The sequence below is a fragment of the Cryptomeria japonica genome, chromosome 6 (assembly GCF_030272615.1).
Source record: "Cryptomeria japonica chromosome 6, Sugi_1.0, whole genome shotgun sequence".
NCBI lineage: Eukaryota > Viridiplantae > Streptophyta > Pinopsida > Cupressales > Cupressaceae > Cryptomeria > Cryptomeria japonica.
Genome location: NC_081410.1, coordinates 81,866,261 through 81,890,410, shown reverse-complemented (window position 1 = coordinate 81,890,410; position 24,150 = coordinate 81,866,261). Strand labels below are relative to the sequence as shown.

At 36.8% G+C, this 24,150-nt stretch overlaps 1 protein-coding gene across 1 annotated transcript; it reads left to right on the top strand.

Annotated features, from left to right (window-relative positions):
* The first annotated feature begins 15,759 nt into the window (after positions 1–15,759).
* On the top strand, positions 15,760–18,391 carry LOC131072860 (protein STAY-GREEN homolog, chloroplastic). Its single transcript, XM_058009144.1, has 6 exons — positions 15,760–16,334; positions 16,654–16,818; positions 16,980–17,147; positions 17,414–17,465; positions 17,804–17,900; positions 18,057–18,391. The coding sequence occupies exons 1-6, from the start codon at positions 16,071–16,073 to the stop codon at positions 18,130–18,132; spliced, it is 822 nt and encodes a 273-aa protein (XP_057865127.1). The 5' UTR covers positions 15,760–16,070; the 3' UTR covers positions 18,133–18,391.
* The last annotated feature ends 5,759 nt before the right edge of the window (positions 18,392–24,150 follow it).

Here is a 24,150-nt window from a genome sequence, read left to right as displayed (position 1 = left end):
GGTCAAAGCATTAAAGGCCTGATGAGACCCTTGGGTTGGATAAAGGTTGAGTTAAAACAAATGATTTAACCATGTAAGAGGGTTTGAGTTAACCATTAATGGTTATTGAAGACTTTGGGGGATTAAGTGGTTGAAGGTTGGAAGCCTTTAATGGCTATCAAAGACTTTGAGGAATTAAGTGGTTGAAGGTTGGAAGCCTTTAATGGTTATCAAAGACTTTGAGGTTTGAGAAGTGACTTCCCTTTGCTTAGGGATGTGACAAAGTTTAGAATGATGGGTCAGGCTAATTAGAAGCGAATAGAAGATTCTAGAAGGGATTAGAAAGGGGTTTAGGATTTTGCAAGTGGATGGGGGGGATAATAGGATTTAATTGAAATAAAGTAATTTAATTCAATTTAGTTGCAATTTGGGGAAATTAAATAAATTAGATTTATTTAATTTTAGGATAACTATTTAATTAAATTTGAATTTAATTAAAAGTGGATAGGGGGAATTTAATTGAATAAAATGATTTATTCATTAAATGGGTATAGTGAATTTAATTTAAATAAATTGAATAATTTACTTAATTAAATAGAGGAATGAGGGTAATTTAATTAAATTGGATTTAATTAAATAGAGAAATGAACATAAAATATTCATTTAGGAATATGGTCATTTTTATACGTCTACATTTTGCCCCTCTTTGAAGTGACGTGTGTGCACATGTTATTTCAAAGAAAATGATGTCTTATGGTGATTTATGATCAAAATGCAATTTTTGTGTCGCTCTTATGATTTGCAAGTCGTGCCCCAGATTTGATTTGATGTGTGATGCCCCAGATTCGATATTTGATGGTGATGCCCCCTTGGGAGATGAATCAATATTTTGAAATTTTTTGATTTAATTTGATGAGTTGCGTATGATGTGTATGATTTCGTGCATGGGAAATGTGGGGAAATTGATTCATCTCCCGATAAGTTACAAATGTTATGGTATAGGGGAGACCGCGACCATATTATAGGTCCATTCGGCTAACCCTAATTTCATTTTCCTCCTATAAAAGGGGAAAAGGGCTTGAATTAGATTCATTTGTGCTTTGTTGACTTTGGAGAAAGAGAATTTGGCCTGCAGAGAAAATGCCTATTCCTTATCATAGACACCGTTTCGAGTGCGTTCGGAGGTACCGGAGACCTGCAACGTATGGACCACCAGTAAGTCAACATTCTTGACCCTTTTTTGACTTTTCATTTGGTCATTTTTAGTCATTTTTTGATTTTCAAAGGTCAAGTTTAATGGTTTAGCGTGTCTAGGGCATAGATTAGCGCATATGAAGTTTTAAGTAGTGCATCAAGTCAAATATTAGGGGCTGCGTCCGAAATAGATAGGATAGCGCATAAAAAAAATAGGTTAGCGCATATATGTAGAATAGCGCATGGCAACAGTCGGGTAGCACGTAGGGTCAGCAGGGTAGTGCGTAGGTTAGACCTAGCGCATAAGGGTCACAGGGGTTCGCATGGGTAAGGGGGTTTAGCGCGTAGGGCTAACCTAGTGCATAGGGTCAAAGAGGTAGCGCCTGGGAGGGATAGATTAGCACGTAGAGTCAGTCTAGCGCATAGGGTAGGTTAGGTGGCGCATGGGGGGAAAGAGTTAGCACGTAGAGTCAGTCTAGCACATAGGGTAAATAGATTAGTGCGTAGGAAAAATAGCATAGCGCGTGGGGAAGTTTTAGCGTATCTGGAAAATTTTTGCGAGATGGGCCGAAATGTAAATTTGTTTTCTTTGTTTGTCATGATTTTATGGATTTGTCCAATATGAGTGTCGATATAACTTGTCTTGATTTGTGATTTTTCAAGTTATGTATAGATATCAATGTGTTGTGTTGATCAAAATATGATTTGTTTGCATACTGTGTTTCAAATTCAATGTGTGAAGCTTGATTTGTGTTACAAGCTGATATGGGTTGGAAACTTGAATTGTGTTACAAGCTGATATGGGTGGGAAACTTGAGTTGTTTTACAAGTTTATGTGATTGTGGAGACTTGAGTTGTGTTACAAGTTTTGATATGGTTTTTGATAACTTGAGTTGTTTTACAAGTTGATATGAAATGATAGGATTTTGAACTTGATGTAGATGAGCAAATTATTTTCATATTGTTGATGTGAGTTTGATTTTGATATTGTTGGTTTGATGTGGAAACTGACATTGGATTTGTTTTGCTTGTTTGACAGGAGCGATTGGGTGTGGTTCAGTCGCGGGAGAGATTTTCGAGACCGTGGACATTGATACCACGGTTGTCGCAGGTCGATCTTGATATTATCGAGAGATGTGGGTTGACTTCCCTCTTAGATATGCCTCGGTTCACTGTGAACCAGGGGCTATTGATAGCACTTGCGGAGAGGTGGCATAGTGATACGAACACCTTCCATTTTGCCACTGGAGAGATGACAGTCACACCAGAGGACTGTTACAGGATCCTGTGTATCTCTGTAGTAGGGGCACTATTACCATATGAGCAGTCGGAGGAGGGTGGGACAGAGGCACTTCGCCACATTTTTTAGGATGATACAGTCTATGGCTATGAGATCCCATGGCAGGAGTTTCTAGACCTGGATTATGCACCACTGCCATCTGTACTAGCAGGGTTTATTGGTGGATTCCTTTGTCCTGATCGCAGGTCAAAGGGATTCTCTATGGGATGGGGGCTGGTTTTGGAGGAGATGGTCACATAGGGCCGGAGGTTTTCATGGGGATCATCTATGCTGGCCCATCTGTACAGGGGCCTACATGAGGTGGTATACCTTGGTTACGACAGTTTGTCAGCTGGCGTGACATTATTACAGGCATGGTGCTGGGAGCACATTCCAGCGACGAGGCCACTAGCAGATAGAGACATGCCCGTGGGGTGCGCATATGCGTATAGATACAGGGGTCTAGTTGTCCAGCATAAGCTGGGCAAACTAGAGCATTGGAGGAGAGTGCTGGATGATATAGATATGGTCACCTGGCAACCGTACACAGGATGTGAGGTGTGGGAAGAGGATGGGCTGGAGATGCCCTTTGTATTTATGACCAGATACCTGATCGGGAGGACCCCGTTCATGATAGAGAGATTCATGGTGACTCAAGTTTTGAGGCAGTTTGGGCGCCAACAAGGTATTCCACAGGGAGCGTGCTTATATGCACGGCGGCAGCAGGATGTAGCGGATTGGGGGCCGACCATTGATAGTGTAGTGGCGGTGGAGGAGTTTGTGGGGTTGGCCGGGCAGATATGGGATTATGCCCCTGAGATTCAGGATGCGGGCATGACAGATGAGTTTACCTGATTGTTTGCTGCGCGGGCGGTGGCCAGGATATCTGATCCTGATGAGATGAGGCCAGCTTTTGATTCGGATGAGGAGGAGGGAGATGGGGGAGATGACGGAGATGATGGGGATGATGGAGGAGGAGGACGAGGGAGAGGAGCCACAGGGAGGCGGGGAGATAGAGGGAGGAGAGGGGATAGAGGTGTGGATAGAGCGGTGAGACAGGCGGTGATAGACAGGGGGAGAGGTGGATTGGCTATTGGAGCCAGTGGAGAGGGGAGAGTGGGGGAGGTTTTAGCTGCAGTGAGTGGGACGGAGGAGGCTAGGCGACCAGCGTAGAGGAGGAGGACGGATGTACTCCCACCTCCAATCACTACTTCCACTTCCCTTCTTGCACCTTGGATTTGTCACACAAAGGAAAGGAAAATCATTAGATCACTTAAAGGTTTATACATATTCTTATCTTGTCATTTAACTTTGTCAGATATGGGTTTGGCTCATATTAGGAAAGTTGAATATTTTCGACAAGCCCTGGATATTTACCTTGTTGCTTCTGGTCAGATAGTTAATGAGCATAAATCTTCCATCTTCTTCTTTAATACTCCTCAGACCATTCAGAGGCAAATTGCTGCTATTCTCTAGTTTAAAGGTAGGGTCTCTTCCCTTTATTTATTTAGGTATTCCTCTTACTATTGGTTGTCATCCCAGGTCTTCTTGATAGCTTCTGCTTGATAGGTTGTGTTAAAAGGTTAATCATTGGACTCACTGCTAGTTATCTACTACTGCCAAACTGACTCTTTTAAAATATGTTATTCAAGCTTTGCCTATCTACAGATGTTTTGTTCAAGTTGCTCCTATGTATTTTCTTAGGGAGTTTAATGCCCTCTCTCAAAAATTTCTTTGGAGTGGTACTTTGTTGACTGCTAAATGGAGCCTTGTTAAGTGGCAAACTATGTGCAGACCTAAGAATTGTTAATGTGAGGATCTGGTTAACACTGAGAGGAGAGGGGGGGGGGGGTGAATCAGTAATAACAATAAACTGCAAACTTTCACCAATTTGAACAATAGTTCACAAAATAGTTCATAGCCAATACCAGTAGCTGATCTAACAATCATTTAATGTAGATTTACCAAAACATTATCGGTAGCAACTTAAGTGTTCATCATAAAGAAAAGATATCAAAAGCATAACTTAACGATCAATCCACAACATGAACACAAAGATTTTTCATGTGGAAACCCAAATGGGAAAAACCATGGTGGGAATTGGTACCCACAAAATATTTGCACTCTTTCGGAATGCACCCTGTTAGGAGCCTAGCATGGTTAGGAGCTTTACAACAATGCCCGATTAAGAGTAGATCTTATTAGGAGTCACCTAGTCAAGGGATTTTACAACTTAGCTCTATTAGGAGCTGAACCCTGTTAGGAGTAACCTCGCTGGAGGATTTAAACTCAATTTGTTGAGCTACGTGGTTAAGGGATTTATACAATCAGGCCTATTAGGACCTACTAGTTTAAGGGATTTTAATGTTGCTACAACTGTTTGTAAACAACAGATAAAATGATCTGAACTCAACACTTCATAGCTTGCTATAATAGATCCTTGTCATCTCCAATCTGCTTCTCTCATGCAGATATCTCAATCTGGTTCGACACACACACACACTTCTTTGATTATCGACACACTTAACCTTCTCAAACTTGACCTAAATACATTTTACAATTAGGTCAGTTACAAAACCCTAACCTACAATGAATCTACATCATAGTTCATATTAGGTTATTACAAATCATTACAGATCATTACAACAAATTACAAGACAATTACAACCGTTGAATGATCATAACTCATCACCACACATTGATCTGATAAGCTGACAAACCCTTATCACATTCTACTAAGAACTTCACTTCTTTCTAAGAAATATGATCCTTGTACGCACCAAAACAACATCTTATCTCTTCACATGGATTTTGACATGTCATCATCAACTTGTGAACATGAAAAGAATCACCGCCAAACCATAAAACATCACTGATCAAAGATCTTGATACCAGTTCTCAAACCCTAGTTGTTTATACAACAGTCAATAAAAAACATGACTTTTGGATCTCCAAACGTGATGCGGTTCAAGTCATAAACTCCTTATGATGTCATAAGCACACATTCCAAGCTGCAACACCTAACTCAACGCAGATCTCTATTGCAACCATCTCCTTCTTTGTTCCTACTAACCGGTTCACTGCGACTTAGCAATTTTGCTATCCAACGTAATCCAATTCAATCCATTGCCAGTTAGACTTAACTAGTAGACTTAGATGACACAACAAGCATAAACAAACATGGACAAATATGGTTGTCATCAATGACAACACAAATAATTGATCATCATATCATAGTTATATCACCAACAATGCATCAATATATCATCACCAACAGTCCTTTAATATATCATCACCAACAATCCTTTACCAGTATACCATCATCTCCATTAGTTATGCCAACATGCCAACAATCTCCCCCTTTGGCATTCATGGCAACACCAAAACTGTAACACCAAAAATCTCATAATGAAACTCGTTATATCACTATCCTGTCATCAATTCTTCTCTTCTTCTCCTTTGCTCTTCTCCCAAAGGTGCAAAGGCATCTTCTATCATCATCTTAGCTGCTCCCCCTGAGGAGTATCCCACTTCTCATCAATCCACAATGAAAGATATTCAATGAGTCCATTGGATTGATGCTTTACTAGCATCCTAGTTGATCTTGGGTAGGGGTATAACCCCTAACTTACCTCTAAGATATTCAAAGGTATCCTTAGGCAATGGCTTAGTGAATATATCAGCCAATTGCTCTTTACTTGATACATGCTCCAATCTCACTTTATTTTCCTATACTCTTTCTCTCAGATAGTGATACTTCAACTCAATATGTTTAGTCCTTGCATGCAGTACCAGGTTCTTAGAAATGTTTATATCACTAGTGTAATCACAATGTATAATCACTAATTCTATCATATCTTGCTTGAAACCTTCTAAGACATGTCTCATCCATATGGATTTTGTACAATTCATTGATGCAACCACATATTCTGCTTTAGCTATAGACTGAGATATACAAGTATGTTTCTTACTGGTCCAAGATACTAGTCTGTGACCCAGAAATAATGCACCACTTGTTGTGCTCTTCTGGTCATCTACATTCCCTGCCCAATCAACATCAGTGAATGCCTACAAATAAAAATTGCCTCTATATGGATACCATAATCCATAATCAACTATCCCTATAAGATATCTGAATATCCTCTTTACTACTATCATGTGTGTCTCCTTAGAGCTCTTATGTAATCTTGCTACTAACCAACTGCATGGGCAATACCCGATCTACTATGAACAACATGGCGCAATTTTCCAATCATGGACCTGTATTCTTTTTCATCCACAAAGGGTGAATCACCCTCTTTCGATAATCTTCAATTGGTAACCATAGGTGTTCCAACCAGTTTACAGTCTTCCATTCCAAAGGTCTTTAATAATTTCTTCACATACTTGGACTGACAGATAAAAATACCACCTTTCATGCTGTTGGACCTGCAATCCAATGAATTTTTTTTATGTCACCTATAAGAGACATCTCAAACTCTTTCTTCATCTCATCTGCAAAAGTCATACTCATATCATCATTTCCACCAAATATAGTATCATCAACAAATACTTCTGCAATCAACATCTTGTCTCCTTCAGTCTTCAAATAAATATTGTTGTCCTCATTGGTTCTCTGAAATCCTATCTTAATCAAATGTGCATGAAGTCTTTCAAACCATGCCCTTGGTTCTTTCTTCAATCCATATAATTCCTTGTGCAGTTTGCATACCATATCCTTATCTTCTGTCAATGTAAACCCATCCGATTGTTCAATATACATCTCTTCTTCAAGAATACTTTTTAGAAATACTGACTTAACATCCATTTGATAGACTTTAAAACCTTTAAATGTTGCAAATGCAAGTAGCATTCTAACTCCTTCAAGCCTAGCAACATGTGCAAAGGTATCTCCATAATCTTCACCTTCTTCTTGTGCATACCCTTTGTATACTAGTCTTGCCTTGTTTCTAACAACTTCTCCATCTTCATTCAACTTGTTTCCAAATACCCATTATGTACTAATCACATTTTTATCATCAGGTCTAGGAACAAGTGACCATGTATTTTTTTTCTCAATCTGATCAAGTTCTTCATTCATTGCATTTAACCGGTCATCATCCTTAAGAGCTTCTCTAACTATCTTCGGTTCAACTATAGAAATCAGACAAGAGCTTTCTCTGATTTTTCTTCTAGTCCGCACTCTGGCATTCTTGTCACCTATTATGTGGCCTTCAGAATGATTTATCCTTACATATATAAGAATTACCTATTCCGGTTCAACAACCTCTTCTTGTTCTTCATCTTCTTCATTTATCGGTTGAGCATCTTCAGCTGCATTGTTTTGCTCAACATCTTTCTGCACATCCGATTCAATAAACACAAGTTTTTGTTCATCATCTACTAGATCAGATTTGCTGGTATCATTAGATTCATTAGGAAATTCATCAACCTTTACATTCACACTCTCCACAATCTTCTTTGTCCTTTTGTTGTAACACTTGAAAGATTTTCTCTTAGTGGAATAGCCAATAAATGTTCCTTCATCACTTTTAGCATCAAATTTACTAGTATAATCATCTCTTTTTATAAAACATTTGCTACCAAAAAAATTGAAGTAACTAACACTAGGAGTTCTACCATACCATAGCTCATAAGGTCTCTTGTCATTACCTTTCTTCACCAGTTACCGGTTCAATGTGTTTAAACATAAGTACTTACTGCTTCTCTCCAAAACATCTTAGGTACATCTCCCTGTATTGGCATAGTTCTTGCAGCTTCAACAATGGTATGGTTTCTCCTTTATGCAATTCCATTCTGTTGTGGTGTTCTTGGAATAGATAACTGCCTCTTAATTCCATTCTCATCACAATATCTCACAAACTCATTAGATGTAAACTCTCCACCCCGGTTTGATCTCAGACACTTAATATTCTAACTGGTTTCCTTTTCTACTAAGGCCTTGAATGCCTTGAACTTTCTGAAAGCATCTGACTTTTCCTTCAGAAAAGTAACCCACATCATTCTAGAAAAATCATCAGTAAATATCATGAAATACTTGTCACCATAAAAACTTCTAGTCCTCATAGGACCACATAAGTTAGTGTGCACCAAATCTAAAATATGCTCAGAAGAAAAAGATTTACTCTTAAAATAAGATGTAGTCATCTTATCGAACTGGCATTCTTTACACAACACATTGTCTGGTTTAACAAGTTGTGGCATACCTCTCACCATACTAGATTTTCTTACCTTAATCATATTATCAAAGTTCACATGACAAAACCTTCTATGCAATAACCAACTATCTTCAACCTTAGTAACCAGACAACTATTCACATTAGAATTCAGATGGAATAAGTTGCCTTTCACTTGCTTACTAGTAGCAATCAGTTCTCCTTTACATCCTAAGATCCTACAAACTCCACCCTTAAACTCAAGATGATAACCTTTGTCATTAAACTGACCAACACTCAACAAGTTATGTTTTAAACCCTCAACCCAAAATATATCATCAACATTACTTGTACCATTCAAAGAGATAAAACCTTTATCTTTAACCATACAAGGTGATTTGTTTCCAAATCTTACTACACTGCCATCAAATTCTTTAAGAGAAATAAACTTGTTCTTATCACCCGTCATGTGGTGTGAACAACCACTGTCAATAATCCATTCGTCACTTTTGTCAATGTGAGATACTAAAGTCTTCTTATCAGACAAATCTTCCTTAACAACAACAAAGACAATCTTCTCATTGTCTTCATCCTCAGATTCCTCATCAGTGGCACCTTCATTAACTATAACATAACAATGTTTCTTTCCTTTTCCCTTGTATTTTCTAAACTTTTCCTTTTGATCATTATTGGGACAGTGTGTAGCATTGTGTCCTATCTTGTTACAAGAGAAACATTTGAGAGGCAACTTACCTTTGTACTTACCAGTGCCTCTAGGAAGTCTTTTAGCCAATAGAACTTCAAACTCCATCATATTACCTTCATCATCCATATCATCTTTATTACCACCAATATGACTTTACCTACATTCATGAGTTTGACAAACATCTTTCCCTTTTCTCATCGGTACACTAGATACAGATGCTTTAAAAGTAGATTTTGTCTTAGGTACACTATTATCAAAACTATTTAACTCAAAAGCAGTGAGCTTACCAATCAAAGAATCAACAATAACCTTATCCTAAGTAACTGACCTCAACTCTTGACTACCAGACACTCTAATGGCATAGGTAGGCAATAGAGTTCTAAGCATCTTACTCACACTAGTGTCTTCTTCTATAGTACCACCATCACTCTTGATTCCACCGGCAACTTCTTTCATTCTCTATCCACACTGAGTAATATTTTCTCCTTCCAACATTCTCATATCATGAAACCTTCCTCTAAGACTCTCTTCTTTATCCTTTTGAACATGCTTATCACCACCATAGATTAATTCTAACTTCTCCCAAACTTACTATGGCTTCCAGTGCTTGAATGTTTTCTTGTTGCTCCTTCAACGGATCTGCAGTTAGAGGACCAGTAGGAGGTACATACTGAGTAATAGCATGCTGCCAGAACTGAGCACCCATACCTTTAATATATATCTTCATTCTCACACTCCATATACGGTAGTTGTCCTTAGTGAATTTGGGACCCTTCTTCTTCATCATCTTCCTCAGATCTTTTCCTGAAGCGGTTAAGCTTCTACACAAAGAGGACCTAAATCTCTAATACCAATTGTTAATGTGACAATCCGGTTAACACTGAGAAGGGGGGTGAAAATAAACTGAAAACTTTCACCAATCTGAACAATACTTCACAAAACAGTTCATAACTAGTATCGGTAGCTGATCTAACAATCACTTAATGCAGATTTACCAAAACATTATCAGTAGCAACTTAAGTGTTCATCATAAAGAAAAGACATCAAATGCAAAACTTAACAATCAATCCACAACATGAACACAAAGATTTTTCACATGGAAACCCAAATGGGAAAAACCACGATGGGAATTGGTACCCACAAAATATTTGCACTCTTTCGAAATGTGCCTTGTTAGGAGCATAGCCTAGTTAGGAGTTTTACAACAATGCCTGGTTAAGAGCAGACCCTATTAGGAGTAACCCGGTCAAGGGATTTTACAACTTAGCTCTGTTAGGAGCTTTATCCTGTTAGGAGTAACCTCACTGGAGGATTAAACTCAAGTTGTTGAGCTACCTTGTTAAGGGATTTATACAATCAATCCTATTAGGACCTATCCGGTTAAGGGATTTTAATGCTACTGCAACTATTATGAAACAACAGATAAAATGATCTAGACTCAGCACTTCATAGCTTTCTATAACAAATCCTTGTCATCTCCAATATGTTTCTCTCTTGTAGATATCTCAATCTGGCTCAACACACACACACACTTCTCTAATTACCGACACACTTAACCTTCTCAAACCTAACCTAAATACATTTTACAATTAGGTTGGTTACAAAACCCTAACCTACAATGAATATACACCATAGATCATTATAAATCATTACAGATCATTATAATAAATTACAAAACAACTACAGTCATTAAATGATCATAATTCATCACCACACATCAATCTGATAAGCTGTCAAAACCTTATCACATTCTGCTAAGAACTTCATTGATTTCCAAGAAATTTGATCCTTGTACGCACCAAAACATAATATTATCTCTTCACATGGATTGTGACACGTCATCATCAACTTATGAACATGAAAAGAATCACCACCAAACCATAAAACATCATCGGTCAATGATCTTGATACTGGTTGTCAAACCCTAGCTATTTATACAACAGTCAATAACAAACATGACTTCCGGTTCTCCAAACATGATGCGGTTCAAGTCATAGACTCCTTATGATGTCATAAGCACACATTCCAAACCGCAACACCTAAGTCAACATGGATCTCTACCGCAACCATCTCCTTCTTTGTTCCTGCTTACTAATTCAATCCATTACAGGTTAGACTTAACTGGTAGAATTAGATGACATACCAAGCATAAACAAACATGGACAAATATGGTTGCCATCAATGACAACACAAATAACCGATCATCATATCATAGTTATATCATCACCAATAGTCCATCAATATATCATCAACAACAGTCCTTTAATTTATATAACCACCGACTGTCCTTTATCGGTATACCATCATCTCTAGCAGTTATGCCAACATGCCAACAAGAATGAGGGTGGTCTTGGTTTACGTTTTGTTATTTTGAATGGACAAGCTCTAGCTGCTAAGTTATATTGGCACTGGTGCACTTGTCATAATTAGCTTTGGGCTTGTATTCTCACCCATAAGTATCTTCCAGATGTTATCATGTTTGATGTTCCTCACTTTCGTATGGAGGGACAAGGTTCTATGATTTGGAATACTCTGAAACTGGGGGCTTAGTTAGTTAAGAATGGGCTCTTTTGGATATGTCATTATGATTCTCAAGCTCTTTTTTGGCTGGATTCCTGGGATGGTCATCCTCCCATTCTTTCTACTCATCATCACCTTCAGTCCCTTTCTGATATTTTTACTAGTGTTGGTTGGGATACTATTGACCATTATAAGACTGTTCATAATGGTGGGTTAGTAGCTCATTTTCACTAGAATTTTTTTTTTTGAATGGCCACTTAGAAGTTCTATGGAAGATAGAAAAGAGCTGGCTCAAATTCTTGAATCTCGTGAGTGCACTACCTTGCCTGGGAATGATGTTTTGGCTTGGGCTAGTATTGATTTATCTGGAAAATTTTTTGTTTCTGCTGGCTATGCTGAGTTGTTGTGGTAGAATTTTGGGGACATTCAGGTCCCTTGGTGGAAGCAGGTTTGGTATAAGTTCTCTTGGCCAAAGTGAAACTTTTCATGTGGTTGGTGGTTCATAACCGGTGTCTTACCTGGGATAATTTATGTAAGTGTGGTTTTCAAGGCCCCTCGATGTGTGTGTTATGTTGTAATAGTGAAGAGAGTGTTTCTCATCTCTTCTTTCAATGTTCCTTCACTAGGCATATTTGGCATTTATGGTGGGAGCTATGGAACCAATCTTATTGGCATGTCTCTTCTTTGACTGATTTTTTTGTTAGATGGAGCAAGGCCCTTGCCAAAACCTCTTTTCTTCAAGTTGCTTGGACTCTTGGACCTTCTTTTATTCTTTGGCATATATGGTTGGAGAGGAACCATCAAATTTTTCAAGATGTGGTGTTGGGAACCCACTCCTTGTGGTAGAAAATTTTCCACTCTTTGGGAGAAACTATTTCAGCAAAATGTGACTTGTCTGAGGCTGTGGATTCAGGTGATGTTACATTCTACAATCGGTTCCATTTTCCTCCTCCATAACACCAACTCATGAGAAATAAATGTAGACACCCTTTTAGAAAGATAAATTAGGTGGGGAGGTGGTGTCCTCCTCCATAGGGTATTTTGAAAATCAACACAGATGGGTCTTCTCGGGGTAACCCTAGTCCTGCAAGGTATTGGTGGCATTGGTAGAGATAGCTCCGAGACTGTTCAGTTTCTCTTTTCTATTTATAAAGGTTGTTATACTAAAAATTTGATGGAGGCTCTTGCCATTTTATTTGTTGTGGAGTGTGCTTGTGCTCTTGGATGGAGCAGGCCCATTTGTGAATCATATTCTCAAGTGGTGGTGAATTTGTTGACTTGGCAACAATCTGCAGATGTTAGTTGGCAGTTTAGTTCAGTTGTTAACCAGATTCTTCATTTGTTTAATTCTTTGATTTCTATTTCTATCGTGCATATCCCTAGGGAGTGGAATGGTGTTGTTGATTGCTTGGCCAAATGGGCCTCTGAGCACATGCATAATTGGTATATCATGGATAAGGGTCAATTACCCTTGGATTTGTCTCATCAGTTGGATCACTTAGTGGATCTTGACAGGGTTGTTTGATGCCCTTGCTTTGTTATTCTTCCACTTTGAATACATTTTAACCCCTCCTTTATTTCAAAAACGTGTAAGAGGAAGAGCTTTCTATGAGAAAATGAAAGATTGGGGAATAGAGAAAGATGTTGGCTACCTCAACCAGTGGACCCCAACATTCCACATGGTTGTATTCCTCCACATTTGAATGGGAGTACACCCAAACCAATGCCTCTTCCAACTTTGCCACACATTTTATGTATTTGTTAATCATATTTGATCAGCTAATGCTATAAGATTTTCACAATGTAGATATTGTATGCAAGTTTCTAGATTTGATTGTGTGCAATATTTTGAAATCATCAATTTTTTCGATCACACTCTATGATCCATCATCAAAATGAATGAGAGTGTGATCTAAAATGTTGATGATTCTGAATCTTGCATATAATCAAATAAAAAAACTTGCATATAATATTGATCTAGTCTGATTCAGTTAATGCATGATTTTCTCAATCCATGTCAATATTGAATGTAAGAGTGTGTTCAGCATTTTGAGCCATCAACATTCAGGATCACATTTTGTTGTCGATCATTAGGATGAATGAGAGTGTGATCACGAAGATGTGTTATGAACTGTGATCCAAAATGTTGACGATTCAAAATCTCCTACACAATAAGATCCAAAAACTTGCATACAATGTTGATTCAACTAACTGATCAAGATTACATGGATAATTTAAGTTGCAAAACAATCAAGCTTTAACTTTGAAGGGTGAGAAAACTTGGACAACTTTTGAAAAGTACTTCATCTCTAGGCCTAGCTTCCAAAACCTGCACATTTCAATTTCCATAATGCATTAGTCCATAAGAATATTCACTATATGTTAGGATGAAACAAAGATTTTTTTGAGACTTTATAAATTTAAATGATGGAATCAACCATACTTCACTATTTATCACTATTCACCACACCTATTTTCTATCATAAACTATTTGACCATATTCTTCTTATAGTCTACCTTAGGTAAACAAAATTGAATTATTTATTTATCTAATCCTCTGTCTTCATCCCATTGACCATAATCTTCTTATAGTCTACCTTAGGTAAACAAAATCGAATTATTTATTTATCTAATCCTTTGTCTTCATCCCAAAAATTAAATAAATATTCTATTTATTGAGTTTTTTGTTTTCTTCCACATTCTATTAAGTGGGCTAATCCACTAATCCCTGACTTGTACAACCTCATCCTAGCAAACCCCCATTAAATCATGCACATCCCCAAATGTGTACAAAGGAACATGGCCTTTGGTAACACAAGGTATGAGCCTTTATACATGTGGCATGGTCTTGGTACCATGTCCAATGGGTGAAAGTAATTGCCCATCCCTCTTGGGTACACTAGAGTATCATTTCCATCTTGTCCCTCAAATTTTCCCAAGGAGAATCTCCACCATTTTCTTGCTCCATCTCCTCTAACCCAATAAGGACACCTATCCTCTCCTTATCTCTCCATGGCTCTCAACCAAAATCAAACATTGATCTCATGTTTTCATCTTATGAGCAAAAAAATTATAAATTGACCCTCATCCAAGCCATTTTGATAATATGATCTTGAATTTGACCTTGTGTTGCTGATAAGAGCATTTAGATCCAACCATCGATGAGCACAATCACCATTTCTTGGTGCAACAAAGGTAGGGTTTGGCAAAATATTTCGTATTTTTATTTATGTTTGCTAGCCTTATGCTTAAATTGAGTGTTGTTTTGTGTTCTAAGCAGAGTGAGTTAATATTGCTTTTGTTTGCTCTATTTGAGCTCAAAATCACATGCACACAGGTGGGAGCTTATTCTTCATGATCAAGATAACCCAAATATGTGAAAACTAGATAACCCATCTTTTACAACTATTGATTTAACTCTTACTGATAAATTCATTTGTCTCTTTAAAAATGATGTTTAAAATTCCACTTTAAACTTTAAAATATGATTATCTCCCCCCATTTTTTTAATATAATGTATTTTTTAAATTATAAATATAATTGACAATTTTTTTTAATTAAATAATAAAATCTAGTAACAAATTTTTAATTGCATATCCGCATGATTGATAAGCTCTCTAATTATGCAATCCTCAGAAGAAAATCCATGAATTCCCTCCACAAATCCCTGTCAGAAATTTTGTATGGGACAATGTACATACACTCCAAACTCCCTAAATTAGATAAATGATGCCTATCCAACCAACAAAATAGATCCCACTCACACTTTTCTGCTATTATTAATTAAAAGGGTCCATTCTATGGGCCCCATATTAGATATGTATCTTTCCTGTTTGGAAATATTTTAGTGGTTAGGCAATGATGCCTTGGCATCTTTTTGTCCATGCTTAAAACGACCCATTTCAGCGTGAGCTATGAATTAAGAAGAATGTATACACATATTCTGTAATAGCTAATCAATTAAATTCTGAAAACAAGTTGTTTGGATTTATTTAATTAACTGCTATTATAGAAAATTGTGCTGATAGTCACGGGCTTTATTCCAATGTTCTGTCCATCTATCTATATATTTCACAGCATACTCTTTTGGCATTAACTCCTCTGCTTTTCCACAGAGCATTTTTTTGTGTGTGTACAATCCAAATGCATTAACTAATGGCAGAGAAACGAGGGAAGGAGGCCCAAAAATGTTCATCTAGATTGTAAAAATTACAACTGCCATTGTTTTTTCAACCGAATGTGGGCTCAAAGTGCATCCAAGTCTGTAAATGAGACCAATGCTTATGGATCTCTCAGTGCTGTTTATATTCCCCTCAAGATTAGTACGGTTTTGGCAAGAAAAAAAAGAGCTGCCCAAATCGGGGTAAGAAGATTAAAGCTGTTCAGTTCATCTGTATGCCTTCACCTTGGTGGTACACCAGTCATGAAGGATTATGCAGCGTCTCCACCACAGAGGAAGATCAAGGACAAGCCTAGCTCACCCGAATATATGAGTAATCTGGTACAAACTTTAGGATAAGTTGTTTTCAGCCACATGTTTCAGTTTTTTCAAGATTTTTTTTTGCTTTTACCTTTAGAGAATTTAGGCTCAAGTGATAGATCAAATCCATTAATCTTCTTTTCGTTAGCATAGATTGTTTCTAGATTTGATTGTGCAAGTTTTTTATCAATGTTTCGGATCAAAGTTCAGATAATCGAACCCAGAAATAATTAGCACTAATATCATGGATTGTAGGAATTATATGTCTATGATTGCTATGGATGTCTGTTTATAAGATTACTAAAATTGTTTAAGCTTTGTGGATGCTTTGTGGATGAAGGTAGCAAGATTATTTGGGCCTGCAATATTTGAAGCTTCCAAGCTGAATGTGCTGTTTTTAGGGGTGGATGAAGAGAAGCCTCTCCCAAGAACTTACACTCTAACACACAGTGATATCACTGCTCACTTAACATTGGCAATTTCTCAAACCATCAACAAAGCACAGGTTTTGGTTTTGTGATTGTATGCCCTTCATGATAAAGCTATGTATTGTGATAGTCTTCAAAGTTTTAGATCACTGCTTTATGTCTGCAATTTTGTGTTTTGGGTTTCCAAGGTTAATAAGAATCATGATGCTAATTTGGTTAAATGATCCAAGATTTACAGTTACAAGGCTGGTATAGCAGATTGCAGAGAGATGAAGTGGTAGCAGAATGGAGAAAAGATCAAGGCAAAATGTCATTGCATGTACATTGCCATATCAGTGGGGGACATTGGCTTCTTAATGTTATGGCCAGGCTTAGATTTTCCATATTTCACAAGGAGTTGCCAGTGGTACAAAACTTTCATCCTTACCTACTTACCACCACTTATATAGTCGTTTAGGCCAAGATGGTCCTATAGAAACCACAAAAGAGTATCAGTATGCTTGGATGGGTGTCATGTTAAAAATCTTCTGGCTGATTTTTAAGCACTCAATTCATCACATTGAAGTATGGCTGATTCTATTATTTAACCCTAATGGTAAAATCTCTGTTCCATCGTAACATATTGCGAAATATTTATGTGGACTAATGTATTATGGGTATTGAAATGTGTAGGTTTTGGAAGCTTTCAGGCATGGAGATGAAGCACTTTTCAAAAGCTGTCCAGGTTTTTCCACCCTTCAAAGTTAAAGCTTGATTATTCTGCAACTTAAATTATCCATGTAATGTTGACCAGTTAGCTGAATCAGTATTGTATGCAAGTTTCTGGTTTAGGTTGTATGCATGAATTTGAATCATCAACGTTTTGGATCACACAACATTCTTATTTATTATAACGATGGATCACAGAATGCGATCCAAAATGTTGATTATTTAAAATCTTGCACACAGTTGAATTCAGAAACTTCCATACAATATCTACATGAATTGTGAAAACCTTGCATTAGCTAAATCAGATTAGATCAGATCAAATATGATTAACAGTTAAGAGAAAATGTGTGGCAGAGTTGGAGGAGGCATTGGTTTGGGTGTACTTCCATTCAAATGTAGAGGAATACAATCGTGTGGAATGTTGGGGTCCACTGGTTGAGGCAGCCAACGTGTTTCTCTATTCCCCAATCTTTCATTTTCTCACAAGAAGCTCTTCCTATCACACGTTATTGATAAGCTATCTGACAAAGTTAAATGACTAAGATAAGATTACGCATAAACTTCAAAGTGATCTAATGATTTTCTTTGCTTTGTGTGAAATATCCAGGGTAAAGCAAAGGAAATGGGCAAGGAAAGGCCAAGAAGATGTCCTTATCCATGTGAATGCTGCTATCCACCGCTGAAATGATATCATCATCTTCATTCGTCTTGTTCCTCGCCATATGCACAGATTTTGTTTCCCCGTACACTACTGATTTTCTTTTGGGGGAAGATAAATGTTCAAATTCTATTCACTCCAATAATGCTATTTGGCCCATTCCAATTTAGTTTCCCAAGGGCCACTTACAATTAGCACGCACATAATTTCAAAAAATACAAATGCTGAAATTATATGGAATGTGTTTTAATCTTTTGTGTTTAGTAGAACTTTGTTTTAAATTAGGAGTTTGAGATTGATAAGTTTTTTAAAAATAAAGAAAAGAGTTATAACGTGTTTAGTTTTATTTTATTATTTTTAGCTATTTTAAATTTTAGATGAGGTTTTTATTTTAAATTTTGGTATGTTTTAATGTGTTTCTTATTGGTAATTTAAGTTCAAACATAAAATGAACTATATTAAGTTTCAACTAGGAAGAGATATTAGTCTCTATACATAGGGCTCTCTCAATATTAATTTCATATTTCTTCATTATAGAGTGTTTGAAGCTATCACATTGAATTTTTTTATAGAAGTATTTTTAGTTGTACTTTCTCTAATTCTTTTCATCACAAATATTTCCTCTCTATAATTAGATAGTTTTCTGCCTTCCTTCCTTCTTTGTCGCTTTTACATCTATTTGTTGCCCGCCCAACTCTCTTTCAAATAACCTCCTAAAATCTCTATTTCCTTACATTTTCATCCTCCATTACAATTTAATCCTATAAATTTGATCAAAAAGTGCCCCATCTTCATTTCTATTTTAGTCCATTGCTCATGTCACTTGCACATAAAACTATAGATAGATTTATTCCCAGAGTTTCATTTTTTTAGATTCAAGTCTACATATATACCCCACTCTCTCATTACATTACAACTTTCAGCCACTCATATATTTCAATGCTATAAGTGAAGTTTGAAATATAATGACTTAGTGTTGAGAAAATTAGCTCAACTTCAAAATATAAACTCATTTTGTGGGAAGAATATAATATATTAATTAAAAAATTCAATTATCAGACAAACACCCAAAAGATCCCCACGATTAAACATTCGATTCAAATACATATATGACATAATAAACATTACAATTTTAAATTATTGTAGCGACAAAGTTACCATTGATGCATGCGATAAATGATGACATATCTCAATTGACTGGATATGCACATACAATCAAATTGCGGGCCAAATCAACATTGCGAATGGGTTTTTAGAAATCTACCAACTTTAGTAGTTGGGGCTCAAAATAATAAAATAATAAAATCAAGGGATGACAGGTTTCGGCTCGAGTATTTGGCCAGTGTGCTATCTCTTGTTAACCACCATTGGGGATATGGGCACACTCAGACTTGTGGAGCTAGGTGGAGTTGATGCCAGATATATGTAGTCACTGAAACATTCACATGTCAAGTGTACCTGCTCACACACACACACACACACACACACACACACACACACACACACACACACACACACACACACACACACACACACATGCAACCAAATCAACTAAAATTGTTGAAGGGGATTTTAACATCATATTCATTCTCATATAATTGAATTATACGATATCATCCCTTTTACATCTAATTATCAATTAAAATTTATAATAATAATAATTTCATCTAATTAACTGTATTAATAACATCATCAATATTATTCTTCTACATCTACAAGCATATAGATATTCCCCACATGAGGTCAACATCATAACACATTAGTAACATGATATCTCATCAAATCAAAATAACATGGAATGTGATTTATTGCTTTTAATTAACTAATCTAGTTAACATCACTTGTTCTAGAATTATCACGAAACATATATCAAATCAAGACATAAGATAACACTCAAAATCACATACGTTGCAACAATGAAGAGTCCAAAGAAAGATCGAACACTGCAAAATTATCCACATCCAAACTACAAGAGATACAATCCATGATAACAAATCCAAGTCCACATAAAGAAGTATGCAATATAGAAAATTTAATGGGAGGGGCATTACATCCTCCCCCTAGGGCTAGGCTCACTCCTAGAAGCCTACAAAACAAGAGAAAAGCACCATTGATGCACAAACCAATGGACACACTAAGCATACAAGAATAACCATTTGACTCATCCACGAGTCTAGATCACAACACAAAAATCTCTTACCAATCATACAGACACAAAGAAATAGACCTACCGCATGGTCCAAAGAGCATCAAGAACTCACAAAACCACAAAAATCCAAAACATGGTGCTAGGATCTCCATCTAACCACTAATTCTATTAGAAATAACATAAACATGAGAAAATTTACTCCATCATTAGGAAACCAAGCACAAAACAATGCGTTCCATAGTCTCTCCTTAGACCAAGGTATGAAACTTTTAGGGCTACCACCCAAGATTAAGGGAAGAAGATCATCCCACAAGACCAAAAAGCTTCAACACAAGGGCACTTGGAGGCATGAATGCTATCAAATTACCTCTCATGACTAAGAGAACTTGCATTATGGAGGTTCAATAACCCCCAAAAATCTACAAGAAGGGCCACACGAGTGACATTAAATGTAGGGTATAAGAGTTAACATGATTTATCCATTGTTGATTGTTCAACTATATCCACATTTGGGGTTACTCAACTCATATTTATCATGATTTCACACTCAACAAGGTGACATTCTATCCTTCACAAAAGTGACCACCCTGCACTCTCAACCACAACCATCATCAGGATATCCTATTTCACTCAATAGAACTACACCTTCCTCCAGCCTCAGGCTACAAACAACACAATCCACTATGGACAACTCCTCAACTCACACCAACTTTGAACAAGGAGTTTCACAAAAGGGAAAATACATATAATATAATAAGTATATATATAATCATTAGGTGCTAAGGCACTAACTAAGGGAACTTCCTATCCCTACACTATGTCAACCAAACATGTAGTTAGGAAATTCACATCAAAAGAGATACAATGAGTACCCACAATCAATAGAATTTTCTTTGAAGGAGACACAATAAGTGCCCACAATCAATAAATTAACAAGATCAATGGTGCATGAAGCACCTTAATAGCCACATCATGAGCATTAGGCACTAGACACAACACAGTCTCAACCATAAAAAAAAAGAATAAGCATTGAATGTAAATTACAAAAGTCTAATTCATACCACATCCAAAATCCAACATAGGCATTCCAATGAAAGCATATCAATTTCAACCTATAGTGTCGTAAATTGTCACCGGGCCAATTTACACCTCATGTTTGTGTCCCTACTTTAGTGTGTCCTATCCTCATCACCTATCTAGGTCCATTTTGTTCCCACTCTCTAGTTATGATGACATGAATACCCATTGATGGATTCCTTGGTGAGGTACCCCTTTCCCCTGAGGCTTATTTTGATCCCTTTTGGAGAAGGAAAATGGCACCCAGTGCCCTAGTCCTAGACCATGGCGCCCAACGCCATTGTCCCTCTCAATGGGGCCCAAATTTGAATTGGGGCCAGAGTCATATTTCTTCGATGATAATTTATCTTCGTGGCTTCGTATGACTGTTGGAGGTTGGCCTAATCTGTAATTACCTAGATACCCCTATATAAAGACATTTGATTCAACTAATTTCATCCAATCAATCTAAGACTCCAAGCAATCGATTCCTAGCATCCTTGAATCTATGAAGCATTCATTATCAAGCACTTTTAGAGATTTTCAAGGTTGCATATTCCTAATTCAATCATTGTGGAGCAATATTAAATAATTCATTTACAATAATGTGTGTGTGATTAGGATTTTTCCCTATTCATGACATTTCATACAACATATGTGATTAGATTCAAAGAACAAAGAATCATCATCAACAGTTGCGAATTTGAGGTATATCTTTCCAGTATTTATTTCAATATTTACATTCATTCATTCAAGGTTAATTCCTAAACCAGGGTTTAACTTAGGAAAACCCCTCTTCCCAACAATTTTCCCCTTTTCACTGTGTAGGAATAGGTATAGAGTTGAACTTCAAAGGAATGACAAGATTCATAGAGACAAACAGGTTCCCCTTTAGATGGCAAAAAGTTAGGAGGACCAAGGCGACCACCACCACGGTCCTGACAATTCAGGCTGAATTCTGGGGAGTAGATCTAGATAATATTCCTTTGACCAAATCTATTGTGGATCCGTGTGACGACCGTAGCTCATTATTTATGCCCGATCTCTTCAACAATTCACTATTTCACCCTAATCCTTTACAATTCAAAAATAGAATTCAATCTTAGGGAAATAAGAGCCCCATTGAAAAGGTGTGAAATCTGATTAGAATCTGTGCATTAGGCTTAGATCTATCAAATTCCTATCTCTCCCTAATGTGATGGTAAATAAGAAAAAAAGTAGTTTTACAACATTCTTATGGTGAAACCCTAATTTTCACCCATCATATTTTTGGTGAACCCGACTCCTTACACCACCATTTCTAATTTGTGTTCTTGGATCTGATTTGTGAGCATTTTAGTTTTCAAATTTGCACTCATAGATTATATTTTTAATCGAATTACATAAATTTAAATGTCAAATTCATAAAAATGCTAATTTATTTTGGTTAATTTGGTTTGTCGGTTGCATAATTTGAAACTTTTATTTTTAGATCTGATTTTAGATATTCATAATGGCACTTAATAGATATGATTTATTTTCCATTTCACATATGATTACAATTATTTTTACTTATATTTTGTTGGCATTATGGATGAATTGATTATGTGTTGCATTGATGTTTTGTCATTGATGTCAACACTAGCTAATGTGAATGGTTATCGACAGACAAGTTTTGGTTACTGGTAGAAGATCTAGTGTTACTGACATAAGAGATTATCTGTTGACACTTTTGGCATGTTTTGGTCAGTTGGTATTGGCTTGGTAATTGGATGTTATCATACACTCTGGTAAACCCTTATTGGCACTGGTTTAAGGCTTTGCCGACAAAGCTTTCATTGAGGTATTGTGACAGGATGCATAATTGGTGTTGGTGCAACTTCTTCATGGACTTTAGGATGCTGGAGATGTTCTTTGATCGTGCTTCAAATACTTGAAGACTTTTCTTTGGCGTGGTGGACCCATAATAGGTCCGGTACCTATCTAGGTTATGGACCGGTATCATGCTAGTGTGTACTCTACACGTTACCTGGATTATTCAAGATGATTTATGGATTTGTTATTATTGTTTTGGTCTTAAGCCGACATGGAATATCATTGTAAATGGAACTATGTAATGATCTTAATGTAATATCTTTAGGTGGCCGACCTAATTGGTTTAGGCCTTAGGGTTTGTATAAATAAGAGGTAGAAACTCTTTGTAAAGTATCATGGTTATTTGTAAAGGTCATGGTACCTAATTGGTTTAGGCCTTAAGGTTTGTATAAATAAGAGGTAGAAACTCTTTGTAAAGTATCATGGTTATTTGTAAAGGTCATGGTCAAGGAACGTAATGTGTGAATATTGTAATATCATTCAAACAAAGGAGTTGATTGATCATTGGTGATTGAATTGGATTCATAAGAGGTTTTAGTCCTCTGGCATTGAGCTTAACCGAGACTATAATCAGGCATGGTAGATGCTATTTCCAGTAGTTCACTCTATTGGATTGTTGTCCATTTATCTTGAGAAGGTTGTAGCCTCTCTGTAGTCAGTGAGACTCTTTTGTAATGAGCAATTTTTTCTAGGCAATATGCCTTCCTACAAGTGCAGGCCCCTCTTGTAACACATACTTTCTACTGAAGTATCATTTGACTGTGGGTAGGTTTCCCACCATGGTTTTTCCCTTTCCGGGTTTTCCATGTACAAATCATGGTGTTATGTGGTATGGTTTCTTTGCATTGATTATCTGGTTTATTTTTAAGTTGTATTGTTTACAGGTATCTGTTCCTACTGGAATCTATCTGTGCTTTACTGATACTTGATTTGTTTAAGGTCATATTGTGGATTAAAAGTTATAATATGTTAACAACTGATTCA